At 42.1% G+C, this 20813-nt stretch overlaps 3 protein-coding genes across 6 annotated transcripts; 2 read left to right on the top strand and 1 right to left on the bottom strand.

Annotated features, from left to right (window-relative positions):
- The first annotated feature begins 690 nt into the window (after positions 1-690).
- Positions 691-8822, top strand: prdm11 (PR domain containing 11). 2 transcript variants are annotated; one of them, XM_068313348.1, is made up of 7 exons: positions 691-961; positions 2216-2289; positions 2558-2817; positions 2898-2965; positions 3563-3750; positions 4005-4502; positions 5185-8822. In XM_068313348.1, the coding sequence occupies exons 2-7, from the start codon at positions 2262-2264 to the stop codon at positions 7332-7334; spliced, it is 3192 nt and encodes a 1063-aa protein (XP_068169449.1). In that variant the 5' UTR covers positions 691-961; positions 2216-2261; the 3' UTR covers positions 7335-8822. The 2 variants fall into 2 exon arrangements, with proteins under 2 accessions (XP_068169449.1, XP_068169448.1); XM_068313347.1 differs by having other exon boundaries at positions 691-1216.
- Positions 8823-11752: 2930 nt separating this feature from the next.
- cd59b (CD59 molecule (CD59 blood group) b) lies at positions 11753-14355 on the top strand. Its single transcript, XM_068313425.1, has 3 exons — positions 11753-12275; positions 13496-13597; positions 13759-14355. Exons 1-3 carry the CDS (start codon positions 12221-12223, stop codon positions 13956-13958), a joined length of 357 nt encoding a protein of 118 aa, XP_068169526.1. The 5' UTR covers positions 11753-12220; the 3' UTR covers positions 13959-14355.
- Positions 14356-16420: 2065 nt separating this feature from the next.
- On the bottom strand, positions 16421-19962 carry kcnj11l (potassium inwardly rectifying channel subfamily J member 11, like). Of its 3 annotated transcripts, none has more exons than XM_068313350.1 (6): positions 19908-19962; positions 18959-19161; positions 18642-18881; positions 18245-18557; positions 17938-18159; positions 16421-17463 (listed from the first exon to the last, which is right to left on the bottom strand). In XM_068313350.1, the coding sequence occupies exons 2-6, from the start codon at positions 19115-19117 to the stop codon at positions 17033-17035; spliced, it is 1365 nt and encodes a 454-aa protein (XP_068169451.1). In that variant the 5' UTR covers positions 19118-19161; positions 19908-19962; the 3' UTR covers positions 16421-17032. The 3 variants fall into 3 exon arrangements, with proteins under 3 accessions (XP_068169451.1, XP_068169453.1, XP_068169452.1); XM_068313352.1 differs by having other exon boundaries at positions 17938-18145; positions 18288-18557; XM_068313351.1 differs by lacking the exon at positions 19908-19962 and adding an exon at positions 19827-19901.
- Between the last annotated feature and the right edge of the window lie 851 nt (positions 19963-20813).

The following is a 20813-nucleotide window of genomic DNA, read 5'->3' as shown; positions in this document are numbered from 1 at the left end:
GCTTTTAGGTTTTGTTAATTATATATACCTAATAAACCTCCTTCAATGTAAGACAGCAGAGTGGCGCAGCGGAAGCGTGCTGGGCCCATAACCCAGAGGTCGATGGATCGAAACCATCCTCTGCTAATTTTTTTTTTTATTCCTTTATTTTTTTTGCAAGTGATGGCATTTATTTTACATATCGACTAATTTGACCGCTTAGGAGAGACATTAACAATATCAATGCGTGGTACTGATATAGATGTCATTATCAATCAATGTAAAAGGTCTGTGTCTGGAATTAGTATTGCATTGTGTTTAGCAAATTAAACCTAGAGCAGTCCAAATGCAAACTGTATTATTTTAACATTTAAAATGTTGTGTGTGCACAACAAAGTATAGACAAGTAAACGTAAGATGATGATGATGATCATCATCATCATCATCATTATCATGATGATGATGATGACATTCAGGAGGGTAGATCATTTTCAGACAGCAGTAAAAAATAGACTGGATTTTAAAAAAGAGATTCCTTTGATAACTAGTGTAGTGTTTTATTGACTATGTCACGTGATTTGATTGTGACCAGCTGATCAATATGTTTTTACCAGTAATTGGGAAGTTGAATCACTCAGTTCTATGTGTTTTACTGTATTATTACATATTGTAGTTGTACACACTGTCGAGTGTAATTTCTTGCCTGTTTCCAGTTAAGGCGGTGAACTGCTCCGGGTTTCCTGTCAGACTGAACTCGGGCCTCAAATTCTCTCTGTTAACTTTAATTTTTGCTTTCTTCCGTTCTCCATGTCATTTCCTGTGATTAAAAAATGGTGGTCAAAGCTCGGAGGCGACCGAATCGCTGTAAAAATTAACGGCAAACTTTGCATCAGCGGACCGCCGTGGAGTCAGCGGCCGGGGCGGAGGGTCCAGCGTCACCCCCGGGGAGAGGGTCGCTGTCCCCGCGGCGCGTCTGATCAAGGTGGGTCGGTATCGGTAGCCACTGTGGCCACGAACATGGCTTCCGAAAACAGCAGGCAGATTGCCAGCAGGCTGCAGGCAGCGAACAGAAAGCATGGCGCATATTAGAACTCTGTCGCTAATCATCAACTAACCCGCCAATATCCCGGATTAACAGACGACACGGATTAAAAATTAAACCGACTCTGGCTCCTCTGTTCGTGGGGCGTTTAGAGGATCTGTAGGTCGTGATGTCCAGACTGGATTAAGTAGTCAGGTGGGTTCACACAGGTACAAACCACATGTAGTGACACCAGAAATATACACTGGACCTGAACCGGTTTACACCACATCTGGTCTGACTCAGGATTGAACACACAGAGGAGAAATAAAGAAGCAGCTGGAATAGATAAAAAATATTATAATTTATCCAAGATGGATTCATGTGTGAAAATGAAGGTTCAGTAGTTCTGTTCAGTTTAGAAATGACCTCCCCAACGCGACTTCAAATAAAAACACAAGATAACAGTTTAAGTCACGACAGTTTACTGTAGTAACACCATAGTAATACTGTAATATGCTGTAGTAACACCGTAGTACAGTAATACTATAATATACTGTAGTAACATCATAGTAGTACATCATAGTAGTACACTGTAGTAATACTGTAGTGGAGTGTCACTGTAGTCATACTGTAATATACCTGACGGAACCTCCTTAAGGGATCAATAAAGTTATGCTCTACCCTCTACTCTAGTAACATTGTAATAATACTGTATTTACACTATAGCAGTACTATAGAAGTACTGTAGTATGCTGTGGTAGTACTGTATTAACACTGTAGTAATACTGTAGTAGAGCAACACTGTAGTGATAGTGTGGTATATTAGCTGTAGTAACACTGCAGTATAGTAGCAAATTAGTGATACAGTAGTAACACTGTAATACACTGTGGTAAAGTAACATTGTTGTGATAATGTAGTAGAACAACACTGTAGTAATACTGTAGTGGAATAGCACTGTAGTAATACTGCAGTAATACATTAGTAATACTGTAATCAGGATTTTTATGACTACTGCAGTTTTGTGATTATAATCTGTTACTGGTCATGATGTGTTATTGATCATGGTGTGTTATTGATCATAGTGTGTTATTGATCATGATGTGTTAATGATCATGGTGTGTTATTGATCATAGTGTGTTATTGATCATGGTGTGTTATTGATCATGGTGTGTTACTGATCATGGTGTCTGTACTGTTTTGTTGTTCTGCAGACCTTCTGAGGACGATGTTCTGCTCGTCTACCAACATGGTGCCAACATGAGCGAGCTGTCGTTGGACCGCTGGTGTGAGTTTGGCTTTTTCACATCCTCAACTCTACAGCAGTGTAGCACTTCTTGCTAGAACACTCTACACATTGCCACATGCTAACACTAGCATGATACATCATAGAAAACCAAATCTAGTATGTGACATTCAGAAGGTATGATGTTTAGTTATCAGTCGTAGTTTAGCGTGGCATACTAACTTAGGTAAACAGTTAATTAGTTAACTAGTGTGTCAATTTTGTTGACCACTATTTAAATGCTAACATCAGTATGCTACCCCTTCTCCAGACTGCGAAGAGTGCCGAGATTATTTCCAGAAGGTGTGTCCATCCCACGGGCCCCCGTATTTTGTCCCTGACACACCCACACCCCCGGGGTCAGCCAACAGGGCAGCGCTCACCGTCCCATCAGGCCTTGAGGTCTTCAACGAGGGAGACGAGGTGGACGTCCGCTGTGTGGATCCAAACATCCCCAAGGGGGCGGTGTTTGGTCCGTTTGAAGGGGAGCTGGTGTCTAAGGACAAATCCTCCGGCCTCTTCTCCTGGATTGTGAGTGGAACCAGTCCGAGTCCAGCTAACAACCAGTCCAGACTAACTGCAGCTAATATCTGAACTCTGTTCTCTTCCAGATTGTTGATTTTAACAACACATATCAATCCATCGATGGCAGTGATGAGACCAAAGCTAACTGGATGAGGTGATCATTTTTTATTTTCAAAGCATCTGCTTATCATGGATGTAACTTCTTCCAGGTTGTTTTTCATGTTTTTGGCAATTATTTCAGAGGCATATACAGTCCTACCTTGAGATATGAGTTCAAGTCGTTCCGTGACTGAGCCCCAAACAACCTAGATTATAAAAAAAATAATATTATCTATCAACCAATGGACATGCATACTTGACCTGTGCATAATTAGTTATATATAAGTTATGCACACATTGAATAAAAATATGAAAAAAATTGGAAAAATCATGGCAACACACAAGAAACGTCTTTACTTCATGGACAATACCTATTTAAAGAATGAGATCCGGTCTCAGCTGATGTTGTATCCATCCGCCAACTAGTGGTGGTGTCCTGAAGCATGGCTCGTATCTTGGATGTTCGTACAGTATATGTCAAACAAAAAAATGGACAGAGTGACGGCTCGCATCTCCAAAAACCTGTATGTCGAGTAGCTCGTATGTCAAGGTACTACTGTACTGTGGAATTAAAATGAGGGAAAAATGCATTTTGGGCTGATTTCAGAAAGAGGCATTTGACGTTCTTGTGTGTCCTCTGATGATCCTGCAGGTTTGTCCGGACCTCACCGGATGAGAGCGACAGGAACTTGACGGCGTTTCAGCACCAGAGGAACATCTACTTCAGAGTGTGTCGGACGCTGGCGGTGGGAGACAAACTGAGGGTCTGGTACAGCAGCGATTACATCCGACGACTCCACTGCATCTCTCAGGAGACGATTGGCAGCAGCCTGGACACAGGTGAGCTGGACTCAAGTGAATAGGATAACACCAAAATGGTGTGATCCAGAGCCACCATTAAGGAAAATCAGATGTATTCATAACTTCTATGTTATATTATTATACATTATTGACAGCCAGTGATTTATAATTTTGTTTTTTTAATGTTTAAAACTCATCTCATTCAATCAATGGCTGACCACCACAATCATAAGCTTTTTGTTATGTTTATTTGCTATTTTGCTTACAACGCTATGTAAACCATTTAATTTCAGATATCGGGAAGCTGACAGACCCGCATGATATTCAGAAGGACTTTAAGTCTCCATGCCTGCAGTCTGCTCTGCAGGTCAAAACTAGCCCAAGTAAACAAACAAACGAAGAGCCAGACGGTCAGCCCCCCACCAAGAGGAAGAAGATCGACCTCATATTCAAAGATGTCCTGGAGGCTTCTCTAGAAAACTTCTGCAATTCCAGATCCCAGTCTTCCCACCCCACTGAGGGTAAGAAGGCAGTGCTTGGATCTCCTGAAAGCAGCATAAACACTTTGAATTTGAAGGTGGAGAAGAAAGAGGAGGAGAGCCAGAGTAGCACCTCCTTCTGCCCCAACTGTGTCAAACTAAAGAGGAGGATCGTGGAGCTGGAGGAGGAGCTGTCCCGTCTCAGAGGAAAACACAGTGATGCGGTCTGTCCTCCAACATCTCAACGAACCCAGGCCCAACACGATCACGCTCCGCCCAACCCTGAACAAGGCCCCATCGAAGATTTTCACGGTAGGTTCTGGAAAATCATGGTTGGGCCCAAAACCCAGAGGAAGGTCTGTGTTTATTCCTCTGGTGTCCAATTTCAGATTGTTTATTGCTGTGTCTAACAGCATGGATCATGAACGTCTGAAACACCATCCATCCTCTGGTCGCATTATTTTGTGCTGAGCTACTTGAGTTGACCACTTTGCTCTTCATTCAGTGTCACTAAATTTTCTGCTGTCCATGCAACAGAGACCATGAATGGCTTCATGAGAATCCATTCAGTGGTTGTTGCCATTAGACACCACAAATCAGTGGCTGTCATCTTGATATCGTAAAACTTGAAATAGTTAATTCTAGTACTGTATTTCAATTTGAGCATATTTTACTTTAGCGTGAAGTGTGGAACCACTGTCGCCCCCTTCTGGTAGTGGGATCAACTGACGCTCTAATGGCTCCACCATACTTTCATTTTCTCCACTTCAGTTCTTGATCTTTACACACATTTAGAAGGACGAGATTTAAAAATAACATTGAACTATAAAACAAACATATTTATCTGCTGGAGGGCTCAATAAGATGTCTCCAATTGTTTAGTAAGTCCTTAAATTTAATACATTTTCTGCAATCCAGGATTTTCTGTAATCCAGGATTAAATCAGTAAGATCTATGTAGTGGTTGTAAGAATTTATCATGTTTTCCTTTGCAGAGATGGATCGTTTGACGCCCATTCATGTTGGTATGGATGAGGATGACCAGGACGTGGATTCTGCTGACGAGTCAATTGCCGCCGACCTTGTGATTTCTCCTGAAGACCCATCAAAGCTCTCTTCTGGAGGAGGCCGACGGATTCGCCGCTTCAAGCAGGAGTGGCTGAAAAAGTTCTGGTTTCTTCGTTATTCACCAACCCTCAATGAGATGTGGTGCCACGTTTGCCGCCAGTACACCGTCCAGTCGTCTCGAACTTCTGCCTTCATCATCGGCTCCAAGCAGTTTAAGATCCACACCATCAAGCTACATAGCCAGAGCAACCTCCATAAGAAGTGTCTGCAGCTGTATAAGCTGCGTATGCATCCGGAAAAGACAGAAGAGATGTGCAAGAACATGATGCTGCTGTTCAATGCAGCATACCATCTGGCCCTGGAAGGACGGCCCTTCTCTGACCTCCGTCCACTGGCGGAGCTTTTGAAGAGGTGTGATCTCAAAGTGGTGGACCAGTACATGAACGAAGGCGACTGTCAGATCCTCATCCACCACATTGCACGGGCTTTAAGGGAAGATCTGGCAGAGAAGATGCGCCTTTCTCCGTACCTGAGTGTCATCATGGATGCCCAAAGTGATGACCTTCTGTCAGACATGGTGGCAGTTTATGTCCAGTTCATCAGCAATGAGGGTTCTCCAAACACTGAGTTCTTGTCCCTGGAGAGACTGAATATAACAAATGTGGATGGATATCTCCAGGCTATGGATCGTGCCTTCAGTGTCCTTGGCCTCAGGTTTCAGGATTTGCTCGTGGTTGGTTTTGGGGTCGATGGCACCAACATCTCATCAGGAATGAGATCCAACCTGTACATTGCTGTACAAAAGACTTTTCCTTGGATCCTCTGTTTTCCCATCATGATCCATCGACCCCATCTGGAGGTTCTGGATGCCATCTGTGGGAAGGAGCTGCCCTGCTTGGAAGATCTAGAGAATAATCTCAAGCAGCTCCTCAGCTTCTACCGCTACTACCCACGTATGATGGCTGAACTGCGTTTCATTGCTCCAACGCTGTCAGAGGAGACTGAATTCCTAGGAGACATTCGAGCCATTCGTTGGGTCATAGGTGAACCAAATGTCCTTCATGCACTCATCAAAGATTACCTGGAAGTAGTCGGTCATCTTAAGGAGATCAGCAGCCAGACACAGAGAGCTGATGCTGCAGCCATTGCCCTCACCCTCCTCCAGTTCCTCATGGACTATCAGGCAGTAAAGCTCATCTACTTCCTTCTGGACATCACGGCTGTTCTCTCACGATTAGCTTTTACTTTTCAGACAGAGTATCTCCTTGTGTCACAAGTGGAAGTCAAGATAGAGGAGGCCATTCTAGAGATTGGACAACTGGTGGACTGCCCCGGAGAACATCTGCAGGAGTTTGAGGAAAAGTTCCATGACAACTTCAACGGCATTGCTCTGAAAAATTTGCGTGTTGCAGAATCCAAGTTTCAGTCCATCCGTGAAAAGATCTGCAACAGGAGTCGGGGAATTCTTTGTCAGAGGCTGGATCTACAGAGCCGTTCATTTGCCAAAGCCTGCAAGGTCCTGGACTTGTCCACCTGGCCTCAGAACCGAGAGGACCTGCAAACTTATGGGGAGGAAGAAATCCAGACAATATTTAACTATTTGGAGTCCATTCCCTCTAGAGGTCAAGAGGGCTTGAGAGACAGAGACAACCTGGTGGTGGAATGGAAGGATCTGAAAGCAGACTACTACAGCATGAATGGTTTCAAGCAGGTCATCAGTCACATCTGTAGGTACAAGCAGCGCTTTCCTTTGCTGAATCGGATCGTGCAGGTCGTCAGAGTCCAACCCTGTTGTATGACCTGCTGCGATAAAGGCCGCAGGTCTCTGCACAAGATGTGCAAGAACACTCGTTCCCGGCTGACACCGGAGCAGATGAACGACCTGCTGACTGTGGCCGTGAACGGACCGCCCATCTCTAACTTTGATGCAAAGCAAGCTTTGGACAGTTGGTTTGAGGAGAAGTCTGGCAGCAGCTACTCTCTGTCGACGGAGGTGTTAAACAAGATGCCGGCTGCTGATCAGAAGGCCGTCTTGCACAGCGTTGACTTCAACGCGGAGTTCTATCCTGATATTTAGCTACAATCACAAAAACGGGAATAATTATTGTTTGCAATAATTAACCAAAATATTGCAACCTGACTGCACAAGAGCTGCCTCCACTTTTCACTCATCTGAACGAACGGATCAATGTCTCTAGGAAGGCAATCGAGAGAAAGGACAACAACAATAAGTAAAAAATAACAGCTTCAACATTTTTCAATATTTCTCCACCAAGCAACACAATAAAGTCATCCCAGGACAGGGATGGAGGCTTAATACCAGACTGATACCAGGGTCCACCAGATAAAAACATTGAGTTTTACAGCGCTGGACAAAAATCAGGTTAGCTGGTGTCAGCTGGACACACAACAGTCCCACTGGGAAAAGATGCTGGGCTTTACATGTAAAACAAAAAACTACAAGACACAACATAAATGAACAAACATGAAACAATCACAACCAGACAACAAGACTAGAGAAACAAAAAAAAAAGAAAAGAAAGAAAACACGCACAGATGCAAAGACAACCATAGAGATACATCTTTACTGCAGACACACAAAGTCTTCAAAATGAAAGCAAAACAAAGGTTAAAAAAAAACACCCTCTGAACATCACATGGAGATGAAAACATTTGCAGGGATGGAAAAAAAAACCTGGATGTAAAATGACCAGAAAGAGGCAAAAAATAATTGTAGAGGTACAAAGCAACACAGAGTTACAAATTTAACGTAGACTTCAAAAGACGACGTAGGGACACAACCAAACTTAGAGGACATGCTAAATGACTGAAAAGGCATAAGATCAAGGGCACAAAGTGACAATTAAGAAGACACAGAAAACAAAGTCACAAATGAACCACAAAGTGATGCAACACAACCAAGAAGACGCAACACAAAAAGCACCAGCTTCATTCTAGGAAGCTGCCATGTTGTTGTTCTTGTTTTTGTTGTGGTTTCTGTTGTCTTGTGCCCACATTCAGCTGAAATGTTCCAGACTGTTGAATAATGAAGCACTAGAACAAAAGTGATTCACTGAGAACAGTCGGATTGAATCTGCGACTGCTCCGCTTCAGACGGTCTGTTATATTCTATATAGTGCCTGACAGATGAGGAAGACTATGAAGGCTTTATATTTCTATATAGATGCTCTGTGTGTGCTTGAGTCTGTTTTTAAGGAGAGTGTTTTCTCTTGAATCTGATGATTGTTTCACGATAATCGACTGCAGCAAGAGGAGCGGTTGCTGTTCTGCTCTGCTGCATCTCCACATTAGTTTACACACTTTTTGCTGGACATCATCTTATTTTCACTGCTTCCTGTTTCTATCAGGTAATCAGTTTTTGCCAAAGCATAAAGCTTAAAGCTCTTCAAATAATTTCAAAACAGCATGAAGTACAGAAGCTGTTGCTTTTGAGTGTTATTATTAAGATGTTTGTCTTTAAGACTGAAATAAATGAAATAGCAAGGAGACAAGATGCAGGCTGCTATGTTTGCTTTATGATTATTTTTCATTATTAAAAACTTTTGTAAAATTTGGGTTTTTTTTCCTTCAACTTTAAGGTTTAAACATTTGGAAAAATTTTGATTATTATCACGAGAAAAACTAGATAAGGAGTCTTTTTCACGGTCATGTCATGATTTTTATTGCTGTGTAAGACTGATCGTAAAACTATCACAAAGGTGTGTTTTGTTGTTGTATGATATTTTAATCCAAAATGGGGAATGTTTTAATGAATGTTCACTTTGATGGTAACATTATTATTATTATTATTATTATTATTATTATTATTATTATCATCATCATCATCATCATCATTATCAATCATAATCATAATAACAATAGTAATATTGCATGTTTCATTATTATTAATAATAAAGTTAACAATAATAATAATGATTATGATGATTATGATAATAATAATAATGATGATGATGATGATAATAATAATAATAATAATAATAATATTGTAGTCTGAGACCTGTTTGATGAACTTAGTTTGGTCACAGAGGAACTAGAATTTGACTTATGAATGATATGTTAAAAGGGCAAAACACTTGATATTCTGTAATGTTTTTACACTAATCATCATTAATGTGATTGGTGTAAAAACATTTACACTAATGTCACATGAAGTGAAATTAGTAACTACAGTTCCCATGATGCTTGGTGGGATGTAAACAGGAAGTAGAATGAAGTTATTGACCTAAGTCCAACATCCACAGACGGGCTCTGAGGCCTGTTCCTGTTGTTCTTTATGGTGAGTAAGATGTTGTCCATTCCAACTCTGTTGAATCCACCAATAGAGCTGCATTCATGGATTAAACACGAGTCTCCTGAGAGCTCTGCATGCATCGTTTTAAAGAAAGATCCCACAGAGGAGACCGTCAGGAGTTGAAGGGAGTCAGGGTGCTACCGGGATCAGGGGCCGTGGTCTGGGCGGAGGAGCCATCATAGAAAGAAACCAGTTATTTAGTGTTTTGTGTTGGCCCCCAGGAGACATTTCACCAGAGAACAGTCTCCCACAGATTCGGACTAAAGATGTGGAAGAAAGAGCATCAGCAAAGCAGGAAGCGATTTGACACCCCATCATATTCCAAATCAATCATGCTTTGATTTATGCACTCCATTTTCTGTACCGCGTTGTTCTGTTTAAGGTCCTGGGTGGGAGGCAGGGTTGCCAGTTTGTCACAAGGACAAATGAGACACAACAAAAAATACACATTCATGGGAAAAATTTAGAATCACCACTTCATTTATATTGCATGTTTCTGGTGGTTGGAGGAACCTGCGGGGGAATCTGAGCGGACTCAATGAGAACAGGCATGTTCCTAATTCTAAAGTCCCTGGCGGATTTGAACCCAGGACCTTTAGGCAATAGGGTGATATACTGTGCCACCATATACCACAGATCCACACACCAGCGTGTGGCAGCTTTCCTTAGGAATCTTAGCCCATTGCTCAAGTACAAGAGCTTCCAGTCCAGGAATATTCCTGGTTTACCTTCCTGCAAACTTGCATATCCCATACCAACATTTCTGGGTCTGGTCTAGTTGCTTCTTAGTTGAGTATATGATCAGACAGAAAACAGACTTTGCTGTGGTTGGTGGGGATGAATGTGGGGCCATGTATCGTCCCAGGCTGTGACAGACCGGACTGCCAGCTGCACACAGAAGACCAACTATCTGCATCCAGCTGCTGTGTGAATCTGCAGGAGGCCTTTTGTCCCAACATAAACTTCATTTTCTCTCAACAGTGAAGACTCAGTGTGATAAGATACCCTCCCCAGCCCTGGGGAGGGTGTAACTATTATAGTTCTATACTATAATAGTTACACACAGCTGATGCTGATTGGCCAATCAAACTTCCAATCAGAATACTCCTTTCCTTTGATTGGTCCATTCATGTTAAGATGTTTTTGGACCTAGTACTCTCACTTAGTACAATTACTACTGTTTACTGTTATACTATAGTACTATTACTACTGACATGGACCCACTCTGCTCACTGGCCTGAGAACCTGAGTGATACTACTATAAACACTAACTCTCTACAGGTATTTACTGAATGTGTGGTAAATGTTGACTGAATTGCTGGAAGTTATTGTCGATTATTGTCGGTTACTGTCATCAGAAATCATTGTGCTTTGATCCATTGATTCTCAGTGATATTTTAAAGACCTCAGGTGACATAAATTAAAGGACACGCACCCACTCTGCTCACTACCCTAAGAACCTGAGTAAAACTGCTATCAACACCAACTCTGTACAGGTAATATTTCACTTGGACACTTTGAAATGTTCTACTTGGGTTTGACGTGTAATGTGGATGCAGGCATGTTACCGGCCTGGTTGCAGCTTGTTTGATTAAATATATCCACAATTCCTCACAGTGAGGTTAGATGCCACCTATTTATGCACACAAATACTTTCTTTAAATTAATTGTTTAATGCCCTCATCTCTACATGATACTACAGACCCAAGTCCAGTACGGAGAAACAGCAAAACTATAATGTGGAATTAATAAGAATGAGTTAATCAGATTTAAAGGTTGACATTCTGGTAATTATGTTACTGCATGCCTGTGATGCCTCAGAGGTTGCTGGAGAAACAGAAACACTCACATGCCAAACCAACGCATACTGGTCTGACTGGGCAGCTCCAGCAGAGTCCTTGTGTTCATTGAGGGTCTAGTTGATTATTCCACTAATGAAATGGAACGTGCACTTGAAATATTAGAAAAGTAAAGTTGTCATCATACAGATTGATCTCAGAATTCTGCATGATTTTAACATCAAGTTCATTTTATAATCATACATAATGACATGTTGAACAGGTCCATAGAACCAGTTTCTGCTCAGTCTTTGTTTCTAGTGTCTTCGGTCTTGAATGAAAGGTAACAGCCTCTATTTCCTCCATCAGACCATCTGATACTCATCAGTTCAGGTTATTCTCACCTCATGTCTTCTTTAATTTTTGTGTTATTCTTTCTTCCCTTCTGTCAATCAAAGCTGAGTAACTTCATGATGGACGTCTGAGTTTCTCTGAGTGTGGAATCATGTTAGTAGCCGATTAACACAGTTTTCAGGGATGTACGCAGAATATTCACCACAGCTTATTAAGTGTAATATAGAGCCTTAAATAAAGGAGCATCATATAAACTGAGTAGTGCGACTATAACAAAACCTCAGTCAGGCTGTAACCAAATGATTGTTGGAGGCAAGGAGAAGGAGAAGGAGGAGGAGGAGGAGAAGGAGGAGGACATTTGACCAGACAGGGAATCTTTGTGGTCTGCGGGACAAAGAGCTGTTCTCAGTGGCGTCTGTCGTCCTCACAGGGTCAGAGTGTAACAGATCGGACAAGAACCCAACAGAACCCTCTGCTGCTCCAGCCTGATCCTCATTCTGGTCCTGGTCTTCAGGAGACATGAAGCTCTGCCTTGGACTTTTCCTCCTGGTTTGTTGTTGGACAATTCATTTAGGTGAGTGGAAACAGGATATATACATTTTATGTACTTAAAACAGTATACAAACAAAATTATAAGGATCAAAACAGTCATTTCCATAATCTCCGTTTAGTTTAAGTGATTTATTACATCCCGCTTCAAAGCAGTGATGTATTGTAATTGTCGGTGTTCATGTGTTCGTCAGTCTGTTTTGTTCGTCTGTTAGTCCACCAAATATCCCCGCAACCGTTGCAGATAGAAAGATGAAACAAAAAGCACATTACTCGGGGGGCAAAGGGGATGAAAATGAGAAGATGACCTTGATCTTGAGAATACTAGGTCAAGGTGAAATTTCAACTTTTGTACACTCAGGAACCGGACAAGATAGAAAGATGAGGGAGAAGGCCAGTGTGAGAAAGACTATAGATCAAAGTTACTGCTTTGATCCGTGAAAGTAGGTCAAAGCACCAGCTTTAATCTTTGACCTATGCAAGTAGGTCAGGGTAAAATTTTGAATTCAGGGGTGTCGCAGGATGTTGCAGTGTGTGACTGCCTTGGTTCTAGTTTCTGTTCTGTTAACTCCAAAGCTAACTGAGCTAACAGCTTGTACAGAAAACAGTACAGTTTGTGGTTCATTTAGTCTTTTGTTTTTACCCTAATACTGAATTTTGTCACTGCTTATGATTTGCTTCCCTGACCATATAATGAAAGTGTTTTCTGATTAGTACAACAAAATTATGTGTCTTCTGACAAGTTGAAACGAAACATTTGACAGCAAATGGTATCAAATGGACAGGTAGCTCCCGTTCTAAGCAGCTCTGCACCTTTTACTTGGCTCTGACACGTCTCTCACCAGGGGGATCTGGGTTCCACTTCGCTCATGAAACCAGTGTGAACGACACCTCCAATGTTAGCAGGACCTCCTCCTCCTGTTTGCCATCCAGATTCATCTAAGTGGTGCTGAAGGAAACTCGGTCTTCCCAGCCATCAGATAGATTTCTCGGGGTCTTTGTTGCCCAATGCTGGCAGGGCTTGTTTGTTGGTATTGGCACCCAGTCCTGGACCAGTAGACACCGGGTCTGTTATTTACCAGCTCAGTGTTGTTGGCAGCATGAACTGGACAAAAGTCTGTCGGCTGTCCAGATCTGGGCCATCATCAGATGGGACATAGAATCTGTTACAGAAACAGAAACTGATCTCTGAGGATGAAATTATTTTCAGCAACAAATGTTTAACTTCTTCTTCTTCTTCTTTAGGTTCTGGACTTCGCTGCTATAAATGTTCTGACTACACAGGACGCTGTGAAAACGTGCAGGAGTGCACGTATGAAGACGCTTGTATATCTGTGAGTGAAAGAGGTCAGTCAGAACCTTACAAACAATTAAGTAAAGAACTTCACCTGAAGTATTTAAAGTAAAGGTTCAGTTCTCTTTAGGATGTACAGTATAGATGAACAATCCTCAATTCAAATTTTGACTGTTCCTGATGCTGTATTTTGGCGTTTCTCTGTCTGTTTCAGGAGGGAAGACCGTCCGTCAGTGTATCCGGTACACCGACTGCAACCTCTCTCGTCTCCCCCTGATGTTCCCATATTTTGCCCAATTCAACTTTCGCTGCTGTAACAGCAACCTTTGCAACTCTGGCAACGCAGTGACCACGTCAATGCCGGTCCTGAGTCTGTTGGGGACCCTGCTGAGCCTCTGGTGGTCCTGGAGCTGAATGACTGCAGACTGTTGTAGGATATGGAAATGGAAGCTAACATGAAGGGGACTGAATGTTATGAGCTCTCGGGTCAATAAGGACACTTTTCCTCACTTTGTTTGCTAAGATTTAATTTCATACTTTTTTATCAACTTAAAAGTAAATAGAAGAGAGACAAAAAATATATCTATGTTGGTATTTTAACATCAACTTCTAAACTCAACTAATAATACCACCAAATATAATCGCAAAGGAGATGTTAGAGCAAATGTAGATGTGATCCAGAATGAGATTTTCATTTCTTCAGGAATACATAATCCTTCATTAATCTGCTACAATCTAAACATTTTATTTCATATTATAACAACACCTATGATGTATTATTTTTTTATATTAAATAAATATTCTAGTGAAATTTCTGGTGCAATCAATTTCTTTCTTTCTCTTCTGTCATTAAACATCCACCAAAGAATAAATTAAGTAATAGTAGTAGGTGTCAACTCTCTCCTGCGCTGGTTTGACTCCCCGTCCCTCCACACGATGACGGATTTTTTAAAAAAACGCATCGAAAACGATTCGCGTCCACACGACAGCGTTTTTAACAAAATCTCCGTCCACACGTAAACGCACCAGTGCGTTTTTGAAGACGGCTATAAGCATGCCAAACCATGTGGTGGCAGTATTGAGTCAAATTTTATCCAATAGGAATCCTCCGCATTTTGTTGTCACAACACACGGGCCCATAAATATGACGTCACAGCGGTTTTCGTCGCAGACAAGACGTCAGCGTTTTTAAAAAGTCGCGGATAGGTCGTCCACACAACAACGCAGACCCGCAGACTGTCTCCTGAATGACGTCCACGTCTCCTGAAGTCTGAAGTGGACTAAAGCTGAACTTTTACGATGGCTCCCATCATCGCTTCAGGTCTCAGGTCAGACCTGAGTTTCCCAGCCGACTAGGGGCGTGAGGCAGGGGACACTCCAGGAGCAATGCCAGTGCTCCGGGAGTGATCACAAGAAATCACTAATAGAATTGATTTTAAAAGACTGTTGTAAAACAGAAGAACCTACTGTATATCACATTGTGTTATCACTCTTATTTTCAACTTATAATTGTCGTATCTTAAACTTACAAATCTTAAACATCTTAAACAACTACACGTAATTTTTAAATACCCGCATTTTTAAATGCAACCACACACAGGGATATTTTGTTCACACTAAAATAAAATGTAAATTTACACTTGGGACATAAGAAATTCAATTAAAAAAATAAAGTTCTTCACTGAAATATAGTGACACCCACACTTTTTCGGTTTTGTTATTTTTATATATCAGATAGATTGTACATAAGGCCGGAAAGCAGAGTGGCGCAGCGGAAGCGTGCTGGGCCCATAACCCAGAGGTCGATGGATCGAAACCATCCTCTGCTAGTTTTTTTTTTCTATATTTTCAAGTGACGGCATTTGTTTTAAATATTGAGTAATTTCACCGCTTACATGATAATGATTTAGATTATATCATATATAATTATATAATATGTAAAAAGGGCAGTGTCTGGAATTCATATCTGTCAAGCTTCCATCTTCCCTACTCTGTTAGTGTTATTGAATTTCATTGTTCTTTGATCCTTTGATTCTCAGTGACATCATAAGGGCCTCATGTAATGACATGGACCTACTCTGTTCACTTTCACTCTGGTTTTGGACAAGAGAAGACACAACTTTCTCAGCGATGGCCAGTTGGCGATGGACCCTAATGTCAAGACTGAAGAGTTGGACACTGGACGCTTTCTCAACTCCAAAGAGGATCAGTACAGGGTGCAGTCCTTTCCACCTTTCGCATTTTCCTCATCTCCTTCATCCATTTCCAGCAAATAACTCCAGTGCAGTCAGGCCACCACGTAAAAGGAAGCATGGAGATGAAGACGTAGATGAAGACGCTCCTCCTGCAAAAAGGATCTGTCAAAGGTCCGGAGAGGGACAAAAATGAGAAGGCAACCTGAAGGACGAGCCACCCTGTTCAGGACAGCCCAGATTCACATTGTGCTCCTCACCTTCCACCATCTCCAAGACTCTATGGCCTTCACCTCCTGTGAAGCGTTACATAAGACAAGCTGGCTTCATCTGTCCACATCCCTGCACCAATACTGCAGTCAGGTCAGGGGAGAAGAGGTGGCTTGATTATAAAGATGGGAACAGAGCAAAATGCTTTTGAAAGCACTGTGCTTTAAACTGTTAACTAACTATATAATGAAATAAAAACCTGAAAACTGTTGATATCTGTCATTGTTTTTATAAAATGTCCAATTAATTTGCTTTTTTCACTGAATTTCTCTTACATGTAACAAACAGAAAACCAAAGCCACTCATCAACAAAAATTTATTCCACAGGGTTTGAAGTGAACTACAAAATTATTTTCAGGAAAAACAATAAACAATTTAAATTTAGTTTTTTTTATTAGATATAAAGACACCACATAAAAGCAGCCCATAGGCTTGTTCAAACTGAATAACAACAAGGCAGTCAGAGACTACAACATCCCGTGAAGGGTAGGTCAAGGTACCCTGAAAGTAGTACCTGACAAGTGCATAGCTTTGACCTTTCAGGGTAGGTCAAAGCTATGCACTAGCTTTGACCATAGATCAAAGCTAGTGCATAGGTAGATCAAAGCACTAGCTCTGATCTATGGTCTTACACTGGCATTCTCCCTCGTCTTTCTATATTATCCGGTTCCTGAGTGTACAAATGTTGAAATTTAACCTTGACTCAGTTTTCTCAAGGTCAAGGTCATCATGTCAATTTCATCCCCTTTGCCGCCTGAGCAATGTGCTTTTAGTTTAATCTTTCTATCTGCAACAGTTGCCAAGATATTTGGTGGACATACGAACGGATGAACGAACACACGAACAATGGCAATTACAATACATCACCGCTGTGAAGTGGGATGTAATATAAAATAATAACACCCTATGGGGTTTTGGTGGATGTGAGGAGGTGAATCACTTCACTGAAGGGTTGACTGAAGAAAAAATGCACTTTAGAGGACCAGGTGGATCTGCTCGGCCTGCACCTCGCCTGTTTCTCGTTTTCTATTCGTCCTTCTCCTCCAGTGTGTCGTCATCCATCTGTCGTCCGATCACCTCCAGCTGCACATTCTTCTTCTGTCCTCTCTGCTCCAACAGAGTCTCTGGTTTCTCCGAGTGGGTGTACCAGGGCTGTGGGGCAGAGCTGTCACAGGTCCGGCCTCCTCTGCGGAATCCTCCTCTTCCGGCTCGAACCAAGCCCCAGCCCTGCGGGTGGGTGTCCGTGCTTCCTTCCTGGATGCCCCGGGTTTGGTCCAGCTCCTTGGCACTGAGTGATGACATCCTGACAGCAACCGTGTTCCCAAATTTAGAATAATCGACGCAGTAACGTCCATCCTCCTCTGTCATGATGGAGACGAAGCGTCTGCCCCACAGGATCTCCTCAGGAGTGTAAGAGGTCCGGGCCTGCATGGTGATCCCCGTCGTTTCTACAACACCTAAAGGGAAACACACATTTACCTGACACATAAACTACATATGGTGGAGCACGGTAACATTGGCTAATCAGCAGAAAGTCCATCAGAGGCTGAATAGCATGAGTTCTGCAGTAAATGAGTGCTGTTAGCTTGTTAACCTAAAGGTGGCGCTACATGAAAAAGCATGTTTCATCACATCAGCAGGAAGAAGCTCAGAGAATTGAACCGGCTGTATTTACTTCCTGTTAAATGCACTGCTTCTATTTTCACATTAATTTAGGTATTTTTTAAAATCTTTTTTTATGTTTAACATGTGGAATGTTCTGTAATTAGATTGTTATGAATAATTTAAATAATTTGGGAATATTTTTCAATCAATTCATGGAAATTTGGGAACAGTTATAAGATAAGAACACACATAGCCAAAATACTCTTTGTCAGTTTGTCAGGACTGTGTGAGTATTCATTCTAGAGGATTCGGGTCTAGTTCCTGACCTTCCAGGATCACGATGACCTCCAGGTCCTCGGAGCCCAAGGACTGGGCTGACAGCTCGTACAGAGGACTCCCTCTGTCAATGGTGTGGCTGATTATCAGAGGAGAAACTAAAAAAATGCCGTTACTCCTCAGAGGGTTTTCCACCTGGATGTCCAGCTGGGACACCGGGATCACCTCTCCCTCGGCCGTCACAGTTCGCCGGATCACCTGGAGGGAAATCACTTTTTTTTTTATTGGAGCACCTGGAACATGTTGTTTTCAGACTTATAGTAAATTTCCGTTTGAGACAGTTTATATCGTACTCACCATCTGATTGGGAAAAACTGCCAGAAGCAGGTGGGCGACCTACCTGCAGCTGGATGGTGGCAGAGATGATCATACTTTTCCTCAGGTCTCCGACTCTGAACATGAAGGTTGGACGACCGTTTCGCTGAGCGATGACAGCATTTCTGGAGAAGATGAGCGTCTCTGCTCGGCGGTTGGCCTGCGCCGTTTTCATGAACACGCAGCCGAGCATCACGGCGTTGATGATGAGCCCCACAATGTTCTGGATGATCAACACGATGATGGCCAAAGGACACTCCTCCGTCACCATCCTCCCTCCAAAACCAATGGTCACCTGCAGGAGATGGGACAACCACAGCTGACAAACCCACAAAGAGCTGCGTCTGGATACACTAACGTGAACACCTGCAGACCTCACCTGGACCTCAATGGAGAAGAGGAAGGCCGAGGTGAAGGAGTGGATGGCCGTGATGCAAGGGACGAGGCCTGGCTCCCCAATGGGGTCGCGAGGCTCCAGGTCTCCGTGAGCAAAAGCCAGGAGCCACCAGATCATAGCAAAGAGCATCCACGAGCAGAGGAAGGCAGAGGTGAAGATTAGGAAGGAGTGCTGCCACTTTAAGTCCACCATGGTGGTGAAAACGTCCTGCAGGAAGCGGCCCTGAAACCCACAACGGAGACGAGTGTGAGTAAAACTGGAGCACCACTGTTGGTGGGCTGGTTTCTACGTTAAAGGACCTGCTCTCTGATGTTCTTGTGAGCCACATTGCAGGATCCAGTCTTGGTGATGAAGCGAGCCCTCTGAGATCTGGAGCGGCTGCGGTTGTGCTGGTTGTGGTCCTCAGCCAGACGGGTCAACAGGAAGCCATCGGGCAGGAGGCCCTTCCTGGCCAACATGATGCTGCACAAAGAGTCAGGTTCACAGGCGTGATGGAGGTGACCTGCAGGTGGGATTTTGTAAAATAATTTCAGGTTACACAAGATTAGGGATTTTATCTCAGTCATTTTATCCTGTAATAAAATATTAATCAAATAAAGCTTACGGCTACATGAAAGCATTTTAAAACCAAAAGACGAAAAAGATGGGATGTGATCAATTGGTCATCAATACTCCATAAACACTGAGTTAGTGTTGTTGTTGACTTTGTTTGACAACGTAACGTTATTGTGTGTCTTCTCCCTCTCAGTCCCTTCCATCATGTCACCCATCTATAATGATGGGAACCATTGAAAATGATGTGCTATGAAGTATCACTAGTAGTGACAGCTGGAACACTGAAGCCTTTCTATTAAATAGCGTTATAATTATATAATAATGACGGACTTTACTTTGGTTTGAGTATTTGTACATATTTTTTCTTGGCTACAGGTTTGAACATGTTCTTTCACTGCCACACTGGTAGAATGTGGAGATCTTATTCATATTATCAATCAATCATTGACGACAGATCAGGAACTAGAGACACATTCAACGAAATTATACTTAATATTATCAGTCTTGACCAAAATAAATGTAAATAAATCATCACAGAACCGATTCGACGTCATCATTTTCACAGTAATGACGGACGTGAAGAAAAACACGGGTAACAAGCGGTGACGTCACCTGATCAAAAGCAAATATTTGATTTTTCCGAGGTGTTTTATTTATGTCGATGACAAACACAGATCGGCCTCCATCACTTACCACAAATATCCCCGACCACCACCGAACATGCGTAAAGGTGAAACGTGACACCAGGTAGAGGTTCCGGTCAGCACTATCAAAATAAAAGCTCAGGCACCTTTTTTAAATACCCATAACCCTTCATATTCAGTCAGCTCAAATTAGACAAAGTGCACTTATTTTACTGTTATAGAATTATTGTGTTGGATGGAGTGTCTATTTAGTGTTATTTGTTCAAATGTCTTCCTTTATCTGGCGGTTTCCTTGGAAGAAATAGTCCCTTTAAATCCTTACACATGAATCATTTAATTATTACTGTGACAGGACTTAAAAAATCACCCCAAACCAATCTATCAACCTTTATTTGTATGGCGCCTAATTTGTATGGCGCCTAATCACATCAGCAGACATTTCAAAGATGAGATAAACTTATGACCTCAAACATTTACCAATGAAATTAAGACAGATTTTCTATAAGATGCAAAACAATGTACAAACACAGCACAGTAGTCCTTACCCTACCAAACACATCTCCACCATAAGATCCAACTCTCATGGCTGTGTGAGGAGCGGGTCACCAGTGCTCTCAGAAAGGTTCCTGAGACGATGTTCACTACGATTTTACGATATGTGTATTTAATGGACAGAAAGACTATTGTTCAAAACCACAGAAAAAATACTCTCAAGAAATTTTCCGATAAATCCATTAGAATTACTATTAAATTAATTATATAAGTTGTTTCTGTTTTATTCTCTTATCATACATTGCTCCTTAAATAATCTTTAATTTTTTAGTGTTGGTATTTTTAATTAATTTCCTGTAGAAGTTGCGAAAACAGACCGCCTGTAGGGGGCAGAACAACACCAAAGTAACTGCCGATAATTCCACCGTCGAAGAAGAGTAGCTTCTTTTCCGGTCTGCGCCGA

The sequence above is a fragment of the Antennarius striatus genome, chromosome 4 (assembly GCF_040054535.1).
Source record: "Antennarius striatus isolate MH-2024 chromosome 4, ASM4005453v1, whole genome shotgun sequence".
Taxonomy (NCBI): Eukaryota; Metazoa; Chordata; class Actinopteri; order Lophiiformes; family Antennariidae; genus Antennarius; species Antennarius striatus.
The sequence above is the reverse complement of the archived record's forward strand: the minus strand, read 5'-3'. Positions and strand labels throughout refer to the sequence as shown.